The following is a 17,699-nucleotide window of genomic DNA, read 5'->3' as shown; positions in this document are numbered from 1 at the left end:
TGTGGTAGATATAATACTCACCTATATCCTTAGTGATGGACAATAAGTCTTCCATGCTTATTATAGGGTTAACCCCTCACTAGCATGTTGAAGTTATCCTCACATGGTGGATTTGTGGTTTTAGGTTGAGTTTTCTCCCTTTGATAACAAAAGACCTTAAGGCTTTTGGACCAATCAATCCACTCATTTGTTTTGAGATTTTTACCCCGAACTACGAGGTTTTGATCCTAATCTTTTTATAAAAGGGTACGTAGGCAATGGGTTTATCCATCCAAACACAAAAATGTAAATAATTTGTACATTCTCTTCTCATCTCTTCAATCATGTTTGCACAAATAAAATTTTCACAAAAACAACAACCTTCACAAGTGTGAAAAGGGCTCCCTATGAGTACCTAGGATGTTTTGGGTGCCTAACACCTTCCCATTGCATAACCAACCCCCTTACCCAGATCTCTGTTTTCTTTTACTAGTTTTTGTTAAAACTATTAGGTTTTTGTTCGCTTTCTAACCATTCCTTTGGATAAATAGAAGTGCGGTGGCGACTCGACTTTGTATGATTTACCTTGGATTTAGTCAATATCTCCAATGGTAACGAATACCCCGCTACACCCTGCCACCTCGAATTTTGAACAAAAGTTAATTGTCATGTGATACCAATTATTAGAACAACAACTAGTAACAAAAGAGAAAATAGAAAATGCTAATCGCAAACAACAAACATGATATTTATTTATACAATTCCACAAAATGTGTCCAAGTCCACGACTATAGAACATGTGTAGTTCGGTATAATTACTCGAATGAATTAGAATTTCAGTATTACAAATAATATATATAATACTACAATTCATATTACAAGAATATTATTAAACGTAAACAGATGACCAATCTCCCCCACCTTTGCTTCTCTTTTGGGACTATTAGGTATACTTAACATATAAAATGCTAAGTAAATATTGTTAATTAGTATTTTTTTTTAATTTTTAAAATATTATAACATCATGAATTATATTTAAAGAATTTATCTAAACTCTTTAAAACTATTAAAAAAAAATACTCCACTACAATTCTTAAGTTATCAAAATTAGAGTGATTTTTTATTATAAAAAAGTCATAGTTTTGTCAAAATCTTTCGGTTCTTTCTATTTTATTTTAAATAAATTTTATGATACCCATAAATTATGATTATGTACTTGTTCTTTCTATTTTATTTTAAATAAATTTTATGGTACCCATAAATTATGATTAAGTACTTGTATCTTTAGTGAAAATTAATTTAAAATTTAAAAATAAAATAATTTAAAAATTGACATGACCTACTGTAGGACCATCCGTACCCCTTCTACAAGGAGGAAAGCACCTATGAAAATTACGACGACTAGTTAATACAGCCAGAGCAAATTGTAGGGACAATTAGATTGTATAGCACAAAAATAGCACACACTACCATAAATAATATAATCTCAACCACCCTAGGAGCCACCAAGAGCCATGTTTGCATGCATGCATTTGAGGCTTTTTTTAGAGTTGAGAATTGATATCAAGGAGGCAAAAGTAGTTGCATTTGTTTTTTGTTTTCGACAATAGCACGTAGTTACTTGTTGGGACTCACCAAAGAGTTTATAATTTCCGATTTAAGTTGGAGGTCCAATTCAATTCCACGCCCCCTCAAGTTGACATACATGCACATTTTTACGAGGAAGCCCAACACTAGAGTGAGACACCGCTCCATCTCAACCGTTGGATTCATCCAATGGTTCCCCACGAGACGCCGCACTCTTTAGAGACGATTCTAACTGTTATTCCTATATAAGTGTCACTCAACGACATACCAAAGACGAATCATTATATTCTTAGAAGTTTCACCTATCCGACTTCGTTGGCTTGAGCATTGGAGTGCTAATTTTGCAGACACACTCCCTTGTTGGAATTACGATAAATTCCTGATGTGGAATTTCACCAAATTAAGAAGAATTCCGAATCAATCTTGATGAAGAAGAATCAATCTTTCTGATTGACTACTACTCTTGTTTTTCACTTTTCACTCGAGTGAATCAACCACACCTTAGTTGGAAGATGATTCCAACGCACATAAGTTTGAGAAGAAAGTAAAAGATGAATTGGGGAAGAAAATATAAAATTATGTTTTTAGAGAAAGGGGAAAAGAAAGAGAATATTTCTGCAGAGTTTCTCTCTGCCTTCAAACAAAACTTTATTCAATATTTTCTCTATGCAATTGCTTTATTACAATGATATGGTACCTCCCTATTTATAAGTTGAGATTGCTTGCACACCAAACAATCTCTAATTAACCTAACTCAGCTAAAACACAAAATAAAGCTAAGTCTTACAATTCATGTCGAAGACACACTCTTCGACATTTCGACAACTATACAAAATTCGGCGCATAGCATTTTGACAACAACCAACTCTATCGAAATGATGCTTTGACACAAAGAATTATATTCTCAACATACCACCTAATTCATTGTGTCTAAGGTATCTACATTCATCATTGTTCTTAGTATTTTGAACACTTTGACTTGCACACCTTTTGTCACGGTGTCTGTAATCTGATTCTCAGTTCTGCAGTTTTCTAAGTTCAGCTTCACATTTGTTGCTTACTCTCAAAGATAACGAAATCTCATTTTGATGTGTTTGCTTCTTCCATGTGCTGCCGAATTCTTTGCCAAATTGATAACAAACATGATGTCAATCTTCATAGTAATTGCTCCATGATCCTTCCCTGTAATTTCTTCGACCAAATTCACCATCCATGTTGCTTGACATGCACAAAGGGAAGTAACTATGTACCTTGCTTCACACGACGACATTGCTACTACTGATTCTTTTCTTGAGTTCCAAGCAACCGAATTTTTTATCCTCATAGAATAAACACATAAGGAAATGTGGATTTTCTATCCTCAACATCATTACACCAACTTGAGTCGGTGTAACCCACTAGCTTGGATTCTTTTCTTTCATCAGATGTAGGAAACAAAATGTCATTGTCGAGAGTTTCTTTGAGATACCTTAGTATCTTCTTCGTAGCTGCTAGATGGGATACCTTTGGCTTCTACATGAATCTACTTACCATACCTATATTGTATGTTAGATCAGGCCTTGTGTGATAAATTTATCTTAATGACCCAATAAGTATTTTGTACTGTGTTTGGTCGACATCTTCATCTGACTTTTTCGACTGTTGCAGTCTTGGTTCACCAGGTGTCGAAGTTGCATTGCAGTCTTCCATCTCAAATATTTTGAGTATTTCATTTGCCTATCTTTTTTTGATGCATCATCAATCCTCTACTACTCTTGTAGAATTAGACACCAAGGAAGTATGAAATGTTTTCCATATCAGACATTTCGAACTCCTTTCTAAGATCACCTTTGAAGTCTTCGATCTCTTTCTTGCAGCTACCTGTTATTAACAAGTGATCGACATAGAGACACATTATATGCAACTCATTATTGCTTCTTATTACATATACTTCTTGCTCAGTTGTGCACTTCACAAATTCCTTCTCCCTTAGGAAACTATCTATCTTCTCATTTCAAGCTCTTGGAGCTTGTTTGAGTCCATATAGGACTTTATGCAGCCTGTATACTTTTCTTTCTTGACCTTGTTTCACAAACCCAACTGGTTATGCAACAAAAACTTATTCTTCTAAGGGGCCGTTCAGGAATGCACATTTCACATCCACTTGACACATATTCCAGTTGTTCATGTGTGCTAGACCAACAAATAACCTGATTGTTTCGATCCTAGCAACAGGTGTGAAAACTTCGTCGAAGTCGATTCCTTCTTTCTGAAGAAATCCTTTTGCCATAAGCCTTACCCTGTTTCGAGTTACTTCTTCTTTGGGATTTAACTTCACCTTGTATACCCATTTCACATCAATTTTATTCTTGCCTTGAGGCAATTCGACAAGTGACCAAGTGTTGTTGACTTCAATGGATTTCATTTCCTTATTCATCACTTTCATCCATGTCGAATCCTTCAATGCCTCAGCTGCATTGACTATTTCGACATCTGTATAAAAAGCATAGTGTACCAGCTCACCTTCATCATTGACCATATCATCTAATGTAATCACACATTCCTGCAACCTTGCAAGCATGTGTCTTATTCTTTGAAGTCTTCTTATGCTTGCTCAACCTCTGACTTCTTCTTGTCGAACTTATCTTTCGACTTCACTTGTTGGTTCTTCACATAAGATTCTCACTGAATCCTTCTTTACATTTTCAGCTCAATCCCATTCCTTAATCTCATCTATGATCACAATGATAACAAGAGAGATAAAATTTCCTTTTTCATGCCTGCTTTGCTTTAATTTCACATACATGAAAATGCCAAAAGTGCCCTTATCCATTCAAACTGAACTTTCTTTGCATACTTGCTTTGAGAAATAAAAGTGGTGTCTTATGTGATACCCAAGAATGTAGGTGAATTCTCCACCTAGACTTATCTCAACTTCAGACTGCATTAGTTTGATATAATGTTCCAACATCTTGTTTGACATTTCACCAAACACAAAGTCATCCAAGAGTTTTCCTTTATCATTCTTCGCACATAGGGTGTTATTTATTCCACCCAGGCCTTTCACATGTATGGTTTGCATAAGGTCCATATGAAGTAACTCAAAAACATTAGAGTTGGAAAGATGCTAGAGCTTCTTGTGGACATCTTGGTCTGCTTGCCTATTTGGCAATTTCCACATATTTTGCCTTATTCAATTTTCAGCTTTGGTGAACCTCTAATGGCTTCTTCATATATGATCTTGTTCATGCTATTGAGGTTGATATGACTAATTTTATGGTTTCATAACTTAGTCTCATCAACCTTGGATATCAAACTTGAAGAGAGATGAGAGATCCATATATAACAGTTGTCTTTGGATCTTGAATCCTTCATTAACACCTCTTGATATTTGCTGGAGAAAATAAATCCAGACTTATTAAAGTTCACATCCATACCTTGATGACATAGTTGACTTATGCTGATAAATTTAGAGTTAGACTTTTTACCGACAACACATCATCAAGATAAGGGGAACCTGGACTAACTAGTTTGCATATGCCCTTCATTCTTCCTCTAGCTGCATCACCAAAAGTAACATAACTATTAAAGTAGGGCTTTAACTCTTCAAGATAGTTCTTTTTCTCTAGATATATGCCTTGAACATCCATTATAAAGATAGTTCTTTTGTTCTTATTTGTATTTAAGTCTTTTGAATGTTTTCCTAATTATGTGCATTTGAGCATTTGTATACTTGTTCATGAATTATTCATGATTGTTCTAAATTATGTGCATTTGAGCATTTGTATACTTTTTCATGAGTTATTTATGGTTGTTTACTTGGAATTCAAGGGGGACATAAACATTTTATGCGTTATACTCAAGATCAACTCAATTCAAATTAAAAGCTTGCCAAGCATAAAAAACGGGATATTGTAGTTGCATGTCCCTAATTTAATCAGGGGAGCAACTATATCCAATTATTTTGTTGATTGTCTTATCGCTTTTATATTTGATTTAATTTCGATTTGTTGAGTTTTCTTCGTGATTGCACTTCTCAGAATCAAGTTTAAAAAGATTCATTTTAGCATGAATACACCATTTGTTAGATTTGATCTTGATCATGATGTTTTTTATCAATTACATGAGTAACTGGAATGAAAACCTTTTATATTTTTTATTTGAGTTTGATTCAAAGTAAAATCTCAAAGCGCTTTTAGAACCTTGAAAATTTGAGATTTTATGTGTTTGATTTGAATCAAGGAAATCAAACACATTTTATGATTCAAATCAAAATGGATAGAGGCAAATATGGAATTTTCAGACAATTTGATTCAAATCATTTTTTACACATGATTCTAAACTTCCTGATGTCCACCTCTACTTGATTTTTTTTTCGAATCAAATTTTGAACATGATTCGAATCACACACTTTTCAGCATTTTTCAGTTAGGGTTGTTTGATTTGATCCAAATCATTTCCTGTACATGATTTGAGTCAAGAGGTCCATGATTCGAATCACACTTTCCTTGTGATTCGAATCACATTTTCCTTGTAATTCGAATCAACTATCAAATGTTCAAAATTAAGTTTTTTATGCCACTTCACTTGCTCATTTGATTCAAATCATAGATTGTTCTTGATTCATATCTAATTGACTTTCTTAACCATTTTTTATGCTTAATCAAAAGCACATATAAAACCTTTTTGTCATCATTTCTCATAAAACATATATCATTATGATCATAATTTTCAGTGTGATTTAGTGAAAAACCAATTTCCTCTGCTTTGAGTGTTCAAAGTCTTGCAACGAGATTCTTGCATCTTCAAATTCAATTTGGTTCAGATCTTAATAACGAGAGATTCGTAATTGATTGGAGGAGACGCGTCCTTGAAGCTAATCGTTCTTGGAGATATGGTGGAGTTTTTCAGGTTGTTTGCAAGATTGGGGTGATTGTCAATGGTGGTGACAAATTCCATTGAAAAAAAGTAGGTTATTCTCTCCAGAATTGCCTTAGTAGTGATTGTGTAGAAGGCTACGGATAAGGCAGAGTTCTTCTCATATCTTCAGATAATTCATCGCTCAATAAATCGGTAGTATCAAGGGGTTGATAGCTACAGACGAAGGCTTGTAGCAGATTGATGATATTGGAAGATTCAAGAAACGTAATTTGAGTAAAGATTACGTAGAAGAGTTTGGGAGTGTGCTGTATACAAGTCAAGATCTAAATAGGAGATTGTATTTTTTCAGTTGTATTGTGGATTGGTGATTGTATGAACTCTTGCAAGTGTTTGTCAAATAACAAGGAATTATGCAGGTTCTAATGAGAAACCATTGAAGAGTGCACATAGGAAAGCCGAGGACGAACGCCGAAGCACTATAAATCTCGACGTCATTTCTCTCTCTCTCTCTCTCTCTCTCTCTCTCTCTCTCTCTCTCTCTCTCTCTCTCTCTCTCTCTCTCTCTTACTCTTGCATTTAATTTTATAGTATTTGTATGCTTAGGTATTTCAATTCCATCGTAGTATATCGTTTACACATTGATAGCGATTTATTACATAAACATTAGGTTTTATTGGAATTGAATAACTTTTTAAGCTAGATTGGTGATTAATTTTCTGAGAAACAAATTGACATTAGAATCTCATTCAATGAATCATTGTGTAAACACTTCTTGTGAATTACACAATTGAATATATTCTCATATTCATCTTTGCTATTTGTGAAACGATCTGTATTAACTTGATCAAAATTCAAGCAGTATAATTTTCACATTTTCGCATCAAACCTTCCGCTCACAATTATTTTTGAAAAACACCTTGATTTCAAAAATGACAATTGAATTTTAAATTGGGTCTATTCACCACCTTCTGGATCATTTTTCTACTTTCATATTCACACTCAACAGAACCGAGCTAAAAGTTTATGTCCCATTAGATTTAACTAAGAATTCAACCAAGGGATCAATAGGATAAAAAAAAATTCATACGGAACAAATACTTAGAACATATTCTCCCCCGATATGTTTATGTTGTTGAAATAGTGATAGACAATATGATCTTTGGTGATGACATAATAACATTTAAAAAAAATATAAGTTATATAATTTATTGTTATGATTTTGTGATTGAAAGTAAAGTTATTTTAAAATTAAATAAAAAGCTAATTAACAATGATTTTTTTAATAATTATTTTGGTTTTAAATTTAACTTAAACTAAAACATTAAAGAATCTTGATGATAAAATCTATTTTTCTTACACACGCCAACTTTATTTCCTTCTCTCTGTTAGATCTGAACCATTTGGTTTTGAGTATCCTGTTTTATTCCACGGTCAACGTGTCTTCCGGAAATGGCAAAAAGCTTCAACCCATGTTCTGTAACCCAAATCGCTCTGGTTTCGTTGTTATGCTTCATCTCTCTTTTTAACCTCCCTCAAACTAAGGCCCTTTGGTTAACTCTCCCCAGTTCAGGAACTAAGTGCGTGTCCCAGGAAATCCAAACACATGTTGTCGTTTTAGCCGATTACTATGTTGTTGCTGATAATATCAAGGGTCATCCACTTCCTACTATTTCTGCCAAGGTGTGTTTTAGCTTATGTAAATCCTTTTCTTTTTTTGTTTGAACTTAATGCTTAATTTTGTCAAAGTATGCTCTTAATTTTGTTTTTAGCAAATTTAGGACCAAATTTCTTAGTTGCTCTAGAAATTTTATGGTGTTAAATTAGGATATATGCTTAATGGTTAGCCACTGGGGCTCAACTATATGAATTTCAGCATTTAATAATTGTGGTTAATCACATTTAAATTTGTGATAAATGAAAGTTCGTTGGTGGTTTATGGATTTCTCACATGCAAATGTTTGGGTGTTCCAATAAAACAACTAAAATTCATATAGACTTAAATAAGATTCGATAAATACATTTGTAAGTTGTTAATCTCGGATAGTACCGGTGTAATGGATACCGGGTATTCTGAAGAAATTTGTGACCTTGTCGACCATGTACAAATAAAGTCTCAATATAAGGGATGTTTTTTTGGTCATCTTCTAGTGTATTTATAGCCCTATCTCTTTCCTCCTACTTTCATGGTTTTGGGAGTTATGAGAGTTACATCATTATTGCCATTAACCATTTTGTCTTCTTCTTGGAGCATTATTAAAGAGTTTTAACAATCATCATCTTCTAATACTCAGTCCAGATTTTAATCTTAAAAAACTTTACATGGACTGAAATATGGTTTAAAAATATTTGAGATATGATCTAAAAATATGTTTGTAAGTGGAAAACAATCCTTATTTAGAAGTCGGTTTTGTATATTGAGTTAGACCGGCTTAAAATCTAAAATTCTTTCAATACAATTTCATCCGAGGTAATGAATTGTTCGATTTAACAATGTTGTTCTAATACATGTCTGACCTTTTATCCCAGGTAACATCTCCATATGGAAATAATCTTCACAACAATGAAAATGTCACTCAAGGCCAATTTGCATTTACAACTACTGAGAGTGGGAGCTACGTAGCATGCTTTTGGATGGATAGTAAAAATGTAGATGGTACCTCAATCAGCCTTGATTGGAAAACTGGAATCTCTGCCAAAGATTGGGACGCCGTTGCAAAAAAAGATAAAATTGAGGTAATAAATAAATAAATTTCACTCATTCTCTCTCTCTATTGAAGTGTTTAATGAGATTTGTTTTGGACAATGGCTTAAGGGAGTTGAACTTGAGCTAAGGAAACTTGATGGAGCAGTGGAAGCCATTCATCAAAATCTGATATATTTAAAGAATAGGTAAAAAAATTTATGTTCATTATGATGTTTGATTTCGGTTTTACCCTAAACCCTAACCCTTAAACACTTGCAATCGCGTTGGTATAGGGAATCGGAAATGAGGGAAGTTAGTGAAGCAACTAATGGGAGAGTTGCTTGGTTGAGTATAATGTCTCTTGGCGTCTGTGTTTCGGTTTCGGTGTTGCAACTGTGGTATCTGAGACGCTACTTTCAGAAGAAGAAGCTCATATAGATTTTACTTTCTTGTAACTTACTTTTGTCAAAACCAAATTGTTTTCTTTTAAGTTTTGGAGAATCAGTGATGTCCCTTGGCGTCTGTTTTTTATTTTACTGTATCATTGGAGGTTAGTACAAGGGGTATAGCGGAGGTTACATATATAAAATATAAAGATTTCTGATGAAATGGAATGAAATAGAACAGTAAATAATCAGATTTTCTTGTTTGGATTTGTAATTAATAGATAGAATAGAATAAAATAGAGTGGAATCTATTTTCTTTTCATTCAATTATTTAATTTTTATTGCATCAAATTAATGTTGTATTTTTATTGCATCAAAACAATGGAATAAATTAGTTAACTAAGTTTCATTTCGTCATATTAACAAAAATACCCAAATTATAGAATGAAATATCCGATTCTTTCCACTCATTTTAATTCAATTTTATTAAAATTCATTCAACTCTGTTCTAGTTCATTTATTTTCATACCTTTTTGATTGCGAGGAATAACAATTTTGTTTCGTTACAGTTAAAAATATCCGTTTTAAAATGTCCAATCTTAGCTTTAGAGATAGCAATGGTTAGTTACAACCTTACAATTTTAAAATTAAAATGTGGAGGTGATAATAGCATTTTCAAAGATAATTATTTGGGCTAGAGAGATAAGCATTTCCAGGCCCATTGAAGACATTTTGTTTTTTTTTTTAATTTTTTAATTTTTTTTAATTAACGGATTCAGATGGGCTATGATATATGATTAGTGTTCCCGAGACAGAGAAGAATGGCGACGGTGGCACGTGCGGTGGCAGTGTTAGCAGTAGCGAAACCCTCGGCGGTGTTATTGGGTGGCGGAAAAACTCAAAGGTTTCTAAAATTCAAACCTCTGTGTAGTTCATCTACACCTTCTTCTAGAAAACTGGTCCTTTACTCAAAACCCGGTTGCTGTTTGTGCGATGGTCTCAAAGAGAAGCTCCAAGCTGCATTCTTGCTCTCTGGTCCTCATTCCCTTACCGACGTCGATTTCCAGGCAAATATTTGTATCGTAGTTTTTACTCGTGAGTTTGAATTTGAATTTGAAGTTTTTGATATGATTATGTGTTTGTTTTATCAGATAAGAGATATAACCAGCAATCCGGAGTGGGAAAAAGCTTATCAATACGAGATACCTGTGTTGGCTAAAGTGCTCTCTGATGGCACCGAGGTTTGTTATTTCACTCTACAAGAACATTTTTATTACATTCAATTTATTGATTTTTAAAATTATTATCGGTGTTATTCTAGAGTAAACACTTTGTTATCTAGAATCTAGAGTATTGTCTTTAAAATTGGCTTTGTAAACTAAGGGCAAACACGCCGACTATGCACAAGGCTAATGCTCTGTAAATGCTACAAACACAAGAAAAGGGTCAAACTGAGTGGTTGGTTAAGAACTACTGGAAATGCCTTATTTTTGCCAGAGGTCCAGAGCAGGCTGAGAAATGGTTAAGTTTGGCCTATGTTTGGATTTTTGAAACTGGTTTGTCAATGTTATTTTCAAATGTTGAACTGATTTATAGATTTTAAGGCTTTGGTTCAGGAGTTAATTTAACGGAAAATGGTTCTGAACACACTTATGGTTCTTTTTATTTCATAGTGAGAAACATTATGGCTTAAGGATTACCCATAGGCACTGTCACTGATGAGAAATTTCCGGGTCTTCTATAACTCTAATGATTTATGTATCAAATAATGGCACAACACAGGCATGCAAAGCACTATTAATCACATGCATCCAGACTGAATTAATCAGTATTATTGCGTCTGTTTGCATTGGGTTAGATGGGCCAAAGTAAACAGAGATTTCTACATGTCTTATGGAAATCCAAGCAATGTTCTTTTTCGGAAAGATCCATCATACACAGATCTCTTTGCATTTTGTCAAACGAGAACCTATGATCTGGTGGTCATTTTTTCAGCCCAGTCTGAAAAGTATTTTAATGCATGGTGCTTGCCCGAGTGCATAAACTGGTTGGACTGAATTAAATACTGACCAAGTACCGAATATATTTTGTCCCTTCTCTTTTCAAGGTGTCTTGAAATTATTCCGCCATATGTATGAAGGTGTAGTTTATGGAATATGGACCAAACCAGATAATTAGAAATTTGATATTCCTATTGGCTATCTGGTTTTTGTGTCCAAAATGTTTGATTGTGGCCTGTTCTCCCAGAGTCCCAGTTTAGTTTCTCGACTCCTATCATGTTTTGACACACACAACTTGCTTGCAGCTCAGTATATTTTTGCAGCTTGTGATGCATGTTACCCCATTTGCCTGATCCATGACCGTATTTATAATATCCATGGCCACGTGATAAGTGTTGAAAAATAAAAGACTCAATATTGACGAAAAGTCTCTTATATTGACACTGTTCTGTTTCCAGGAAACTTTACCGCGTTTGTCTCCTCGTTTAGGAGTGGAGCTCCTCCAGAAGAAGATAGCTGCTGCCCTGGGAGAACAATAAAGGCCAGGACTCCCGAGGCATAAGAAATGTTTGTTCTATACCTCTATCATTTAACACCATTTTTTAGTTATATTTAATTAAAGGATTGATTCCTTTATACTAAAGAGTTAAATTTAGAGAGAACAAAGGACAGGACAGAAAAGTTATAGTATTTTATTGAAAATTCAAGTTGAGATTATGATCATATGTAAACACATTATGAAGTTACTTAATACTGGATAACTTCTTTAATCAATTGTTACAAGTATTTTCTCTCTAAAATGAGACATTTTTGTTTATAATTATCAAGTGTTTTTTGACTTAACAATTTTCTCTACAAATCAACATGGGTCGTTTCAACGTACTTTATTCCCGTTCATTTGCATCTAGAGATGACAATTTGACCCATCCCCAATGGGCACCCTTAAATTTATCCACAACGAGTAAGGTAAAAACCTGCAAAAATGGATACGGGCATGAACTCGGGTAATTATCTATAAAAATAAGTGGATATGGGCATGGACTCGGGTAATTATCCATAAAAATAAGTGGATACGAATGCGGGTATGAGCATCTTTGTAACCAGTCTGCACCATACCCGCACACTATATATTTATGTATTTTTATTTTTATTTATATCTTTTAGTTTATATTATTATATAAAAAATGTATGTCTATCAATTCTAAAATGTATATCAATGTTAAAACATAACGTATTTAATATAAGTGTTCGTTTATTTTGACAATAAATTGTTTGAAATTTTTTATTATTTTTAAAAATTTAAAATTATATGATATTTTATAATTGATCTATTTATTTTTAATATGAATGCGGGTCACGGGTACGGGTATGAGTACTTACATACCCATATAGTGCGGGTCATATAGTGCGGGCCATATAGTGCGGGTATGAGTATTAACTTTGACATCCAAGCAGGTATGGGCTCGGGCATGGGGAATTTTTTCAAAGAGTGGGTATGGGGATGGATACTATAGTATCCTGTCCAAATCTTATGCATTACCATCCCCTTATTTTTTGAAACAAGTATGCGTATAGATGATGGTGATGGACATACTTTGTGGCGTATCCCAGACACTGGCCTAAGTGGTGAAAAAAAATTAGTGGTGAAAAAACAAAATTCAGGGATCAAATATGAAAAATGTACGAGTATACGTGTGTAGTTACACCCCTATTGGTTGGAGTGATTCTTTGGCAGTTGTCTAGGCAGAGAGACAAATGTAGGATCCAAATTTATATTGAAATTTGAGTAGTCTTGACAAGTATGAAACCATAGAGTTGAGTTGAGTGATTCTGAAAATGTGTTGGTATAAGTATGAAAATTTAAAAGAATTATTGGTACTATATATCACCATATGTACTAACAAAATGTATATTCTTTTTGGGAGCTCGTTGTACTGGTTCTAACGAGTGATTTTGTGAGGAGTTTGTAGTGTAAAAATCTTAGTTACACATGTTTAAAAGATGTTTTAGCTTTAAGGAACTGTTAAGACAGTCGTTAGAGCTGCCAATTTAGGGATCCAAAATTTTAAATTTTTTTTAAAAATAAATGAGTTTTAAAATATACATGTCCCGGTCAATAAAACTCAAGTAAGGCCTTAAGATCCCCATATTTTTTAAAATTGATTTAAAAAAAAAATCATTTAAAAAAATTGACTTTTTTTAAACATTTCTTTTTATTTTCAAAAAAATCAATTTTTTTGTATTTTAAACAAATCGATTTAATTTTTTGAAAAAACGAATTTTTTTAATTTTTGAAAAACTCGACTACTTTTATTAAAAAAAATTGAATTTTTTTTGAAAAAAAATGACTTTACTTTTTTGAAAAAACCGAATTTTTTATTTTTGTAAAAAAATTGTTTTTTTTTTTGAAAAAAAATCACCTTTCTCATTTTAAAAAGAAATCAGCTATTTTTTATATTTTCAAAAAAATCAATTATTATTTTATTTTTGAAAAAATTAACTTTTTTTTCAAAAATATTAATTTTTAAAAAAATAAAAAAATTTCATATTAAAAAAAATAGACTATTTATTTTTTAAAAAAATTGATTGTTTTATGTTTTGAAAAAGAATACCTTTTTTTGAAAAAAATTAGTGTTTTTTTTTCCAAAAAAAATCAAAGTTTTTTTAAACTTTTAAATTATTTTTTTCTTAAAAAAAACTATTTTTCAAAACTATTTATTATTATAAAAATATATATTTTAAAAAAATAAAATAAAATATTTTAAAACAAATTATATTTTGAACCTCTTATTTATTCTCTTTAAAAATGAAAAACATGAGGGGGCTTCATCAATTTAAGGGGTTTGGTATAACTTTTAAGAGAAAAAGAAATATAAGAAACCTAAAATTTTAAAAATAAACGAGTCCCAAAATATACAGAACTCATAAATTAAAAATCCATAAAATTCAAGTAAGGCCTTAAGGTGCCTTCATTTTTTAAAGTTGACTTTTAAAAAAAATTATTTTAAATAAAAATTAACTTTTTTTAAACAAAGAATTAACTTTTCTTTTTATTTAAAAAAAATCACTTTTTTTATTTTTAAAAAAAATCACTTTTTTTATTTTCGAAAAAAAACGATTTTGTTTCAAATAAAATTAACTTATTTTATTTAAAAAATTGTTTTAATTTTTTTGAAAAAAATCATCTTTTTTTTATTTTCAGAAAATTTTGACTTTTTTTTTTTGAAAAAAGTAAATTTTTAATGAAAAAATCACCTTTTTTTTATTTTTTTTCGAAAAAATCGACTTCTTTTATTTATAAAAATAATAATTATTTTTTTGGAAAAAAAATGACTTTATTTTTTCGAAAAAAAATCATTTTTTTTGTTTTTGAAAAAAATCGTTTTTTTTTATTTTCGAAAAAAATCATCTTTCTCATTTTAAAAAGATATCGATATTTTTTATATTTTCAAAAAAATTGATTATTATTTTATTTTTGAAAAAATTAACTTTTTTTTTCAAAAATACAATTTTTGAAAAAATCATAAATTTTTATATTCCAAAAAAACAGATTTTTTTTTTAAATGATTTTTTTGTTAAGAAATGTTTTCTTTTATTTTCAGATTTTTTTTATTATCTTTGAAAAAATTTAGGACTTTTTTTCTCGAAAAAAAGTCATTTGTTTTTTAATTTTTTAATTATGTTTTTCTTAAAAAAACTATTTTTCAAAACTATTTATTATCTTTAAAATATATATTTAAAAATAATAATAAAATTTATTTTAAATGAATTATATTTTGAGCCTCTCACTTAGGCTCTTTAAAAATAAAAAAATATGAGGAGTTTTAAAAATAAGAGATCAAAAAATTAATGATTTAGTAGGGGACCAAAAAGACTAAGTAGGGGATTTAATTGTTGGATTTTTTTCATTTAGGACTTTTTTTTGACATCTCTAATCATTTGAGAGTATGAAAGATGATCTAATGTACAGAATTTCAGAATTAAAATATAATTAGATAGAATCTCATAAAATATATCTTATATGTTAGGTTAAATCGTGATTAAATAAGATCTCTATTTGAAATTATTCCAATAACTAATAATTCAAATGATCTTAAATTTTGGATCGAATTGAACTCAACCTTTACCTATAAATAAATTTTTGTAATACACAACGTGTGACTTCTCATCACCACCCACTTCAAATCTAGAATTTTACATACTTTCCTAAGTGATGCGATAACAATCAATTGATCATTAACCATCATAAAAACATATAAGAAAAACATATAAGGTGAACTATATGATATCATTAACCATCATAAAAACATATAAGAAAAACATATAAGGTGAACTATATGATATGTTTTATATATTTTAAGTCATATCTTATTCAATTTGACGTGTGATTCTTAACACTGCCTCCCCCTATCTAGTTCTTATAATATATTCTCATGTCATATTTAATTTAATGTGAGACTTTTAAACAAACTAAAATCTAGTTTGTGAAATGTTTTTCTTTCTTCTGTATCTATTAGAAAGAACAAACATTCCACTCTAAGCATCTTTTATTGTTTTGACAATTTTTTTTAAAAGTAAAATAAAATATAATTAGATTTTATTTAAAATTTATTTGAAACAATTTTAATTAGATTTTGTTTCTAATTTATTTGGATTTGTATTTTGTATTTTTTATTGTGTGTGATGATTATATTTAGAATTTGAATTTAAATAATAAATATGTGAAATTATGATATTTTGAAATTCTGTAGAGTCATGATACTTTTTAGAGACTGAGTCATTCAGTTTGATCGATTTAATAAGTATATAGTTTTGTTATTGAGATTGAGTTATTGAACCGAATTATCCAATTTAATTTGGTTTAGTAATGCGATTTGACTAATGATCTATTGATTCGATGAATGAACAAGTGATATAGCATCCTCATTGATCTAATGACTAATTTGATTTTTAAAACATTGATTTAGTCTAAATGTTCATTTAAACTAAAGCATTTACAAGATGTTTAAGAAAACATTATTATCCTTTCCAAGGTAAAAGAGTTTAACCATTTTTTCTAAAATTAGCTTTTCACCAAAGTATGATCATATTTACCCATACAATAATTGAAATGAAATTAATAGCAATCCTAATGAAGTTTGTTTCAAGTCTTTGACACTAAAGTTAGTATCTTTCAAGAGTTTCACCATTGGACACAATCTAAGTGGCAGATTCATGAGCAGTTGAAAGATACTTTCAAGAGTTTTTTGAAATAATGAGAAAGTTGCATAATTGCTTCAAAGTTATGTATTTTATTAAATTAAATCCACTTAAACTACTTATAATGGGTTGCATTATTAGAAGTCCTTTAAAATTGATTGTTTCTCTAAAGAAAGCATTGTTATCATCATCAGCTCTTTATAATCATGCAAGCCAGTTGGACACACTAACTAAAGAGTATTCCAAAAGACTAATGTGCTCCTCAATGCTAGCTCATGTGTTCAGTCTGAAAAATTGATTAATACCTATGCAAAATAAATGTAAAGAGAAGATATAATTAAATGATTATTACATAGTTTGATGTAAACGAAAATAAAAAGAAAGTAATTACAGGAAATACGTTTGTATTAACAAAATGACTTAAATTTTCTTAAGAAAAATTAAATATCATATAGAGAATAACATTAATTTAAAAAATATTATTTCATTATATTCATTTTTTTACAAAAAAATAAAGAGGATAAAACATAATAAAAATAAAAAATAAAAATATTACTTTAAGAATAGTAGGTAAATAAAAATAAAAATTAAAAAAATATGTTCATCAGATTATAAGTAATAAATTGTAGAAATTTAATTTTAATAGATTAAAATAAATAAGTAATATAAATAAAATATCATATAATTAATTTAATTTTATGAAATAAAAAAATGTTTGACATATAATTGCACAATAAAAATAGTGTTATTCTCTGATTGTCTATTGACAAAAGTCGTGTTTTTTGCTCTGGTTTTGGAGTTTCCATGTTATGTTCTTGTGTTGTGATTGTGTTCCTCATTTTCTCTATGCTTTATTTTCTTTTCCAACAACTGATATCAGAGCTTTTGGTTTGATCCGAAGATAGGTGTTCTTAGTATGATCTATGGTTGCAGTTTTGTCTGATCTTCCACAATAGAAAAGAAGGATAATATTGTGAAAGAGTTATTGAGTTACAGTCACAAATT

General features: G+C 30.6%; 2 protein-coding genes across 2 annotated transcripts; both read left to right on the top strand.

Moving 5' to 3' along the window:
• Positions 1 to 7,749: 7,749 nt before the first annotated feature.
• Positions 7,750 to 9,817, top strand: LOC127084093 (transmembrane emp24 domain-containing protein p24delta3). Its single transcript, XM_051024483.1, has 4 exons — positions 7,750 to 8,106; positions 8,953 to 9,159; positions 9,239 to 9,315; positions 9,403 to 9,817. The coding sequence occupies exons 1-4, from the start codon at positions 7,876 to 7,878 to the stop codon at positions 9,545 to 9,547; spliced, it is 660 nt and encodes a 219-aa protein (XP_050880440.1). The 5' UTR covers positions 7,750 to 7,875; the 3' UTR covers positions 9,548 to 9,817.
• A 446-nt stretch (positions 9,818 to 10,263) lies between these two features.
• Positions 10,264 to 12,269, top strand: LOC127084094 (uncharacterized). The gene is made up of 3 exons (XM_051024484.1): positions 10,264 to 10,562; positions 10,647 to 10,736; positions 11,954 to 12,269. Exons 1-3 carry the CDS (start codon positions 10,317 to 10,319, stop codon positions 12,032 to 12,034), a joined length of 417 nt encoding a protein of 138 aa, XP_050880441.1. The 5' UTR covers positions 10,264 to 10,316; the 3' UTR covers positions 12,035 to 12,269.
• The last annotated feature ends 5,430 nt before the right edge of the window (positions 12,270 to 17,699 follow it).

Source organism: Lathyrus oleraceus, chromosome 5 (genome assembly GCF_024323335.1).
Source record: "Lathyrus oleraceus cultivar Zhongwan6 chromosome 5, CAAS_Psat_ZW6_1.0, whole genome shotgun sequence".
NCBI lineage: Eukaryota > Viridiplantae > Streptophyta > Magnoliopsida > Fabales > Fabaceae > Lathyrus > Lathyrus oleraceus.
The sequence above is the reverse complement of the archived record's forward strand: the minus strand, read 5'-3'. Positions and strand labels throughout refer to the sequence as shown.

Coding starts and splice junctions, on each gene's coding strand:
- LOC127084093 (XM_051024483.1), top strand. CDS start 7,876: ATGGCAAAAAGCTTCAACCCATGTTCTGTAACCCAAATCGCTCTGGTT. Junction 8,107..8,952: donor TTCCTACTATTTCTGCCAAG/GTGTGTTTTAGC, acceptor CTTTTATCCCAG/GTAACATCTCCATATGGAAA. Junction 9,160..9,238: donor CAAAAAAAGATAAAATTGAG/GTAATAAATAAA, acceptor CAATGGCTTAAG/GGAGTTGAACTTGAGCTAAG.
- LOC127084094 (XM_051024484.1), top strand. CDS start 10,317: ATGGCGACGGTGGCACGTGCGGTGGCAGTGTTAGCAGTAGCGAAACCC. Junction 10,563..10,646: donor TTACCGACGTCGATTTCCAG/GCAAATATTTGT, acceptor TTGTTTTATCAG/ATAAGAGATATAACCAGCAA. Junction 10,737..11,953: donor TGCTCTCTGATGGCACCGAG/GTTTGTTATTTC, acceptor TTCTGTTTCCAG/GAAACTTTACCGCGTTTGTC.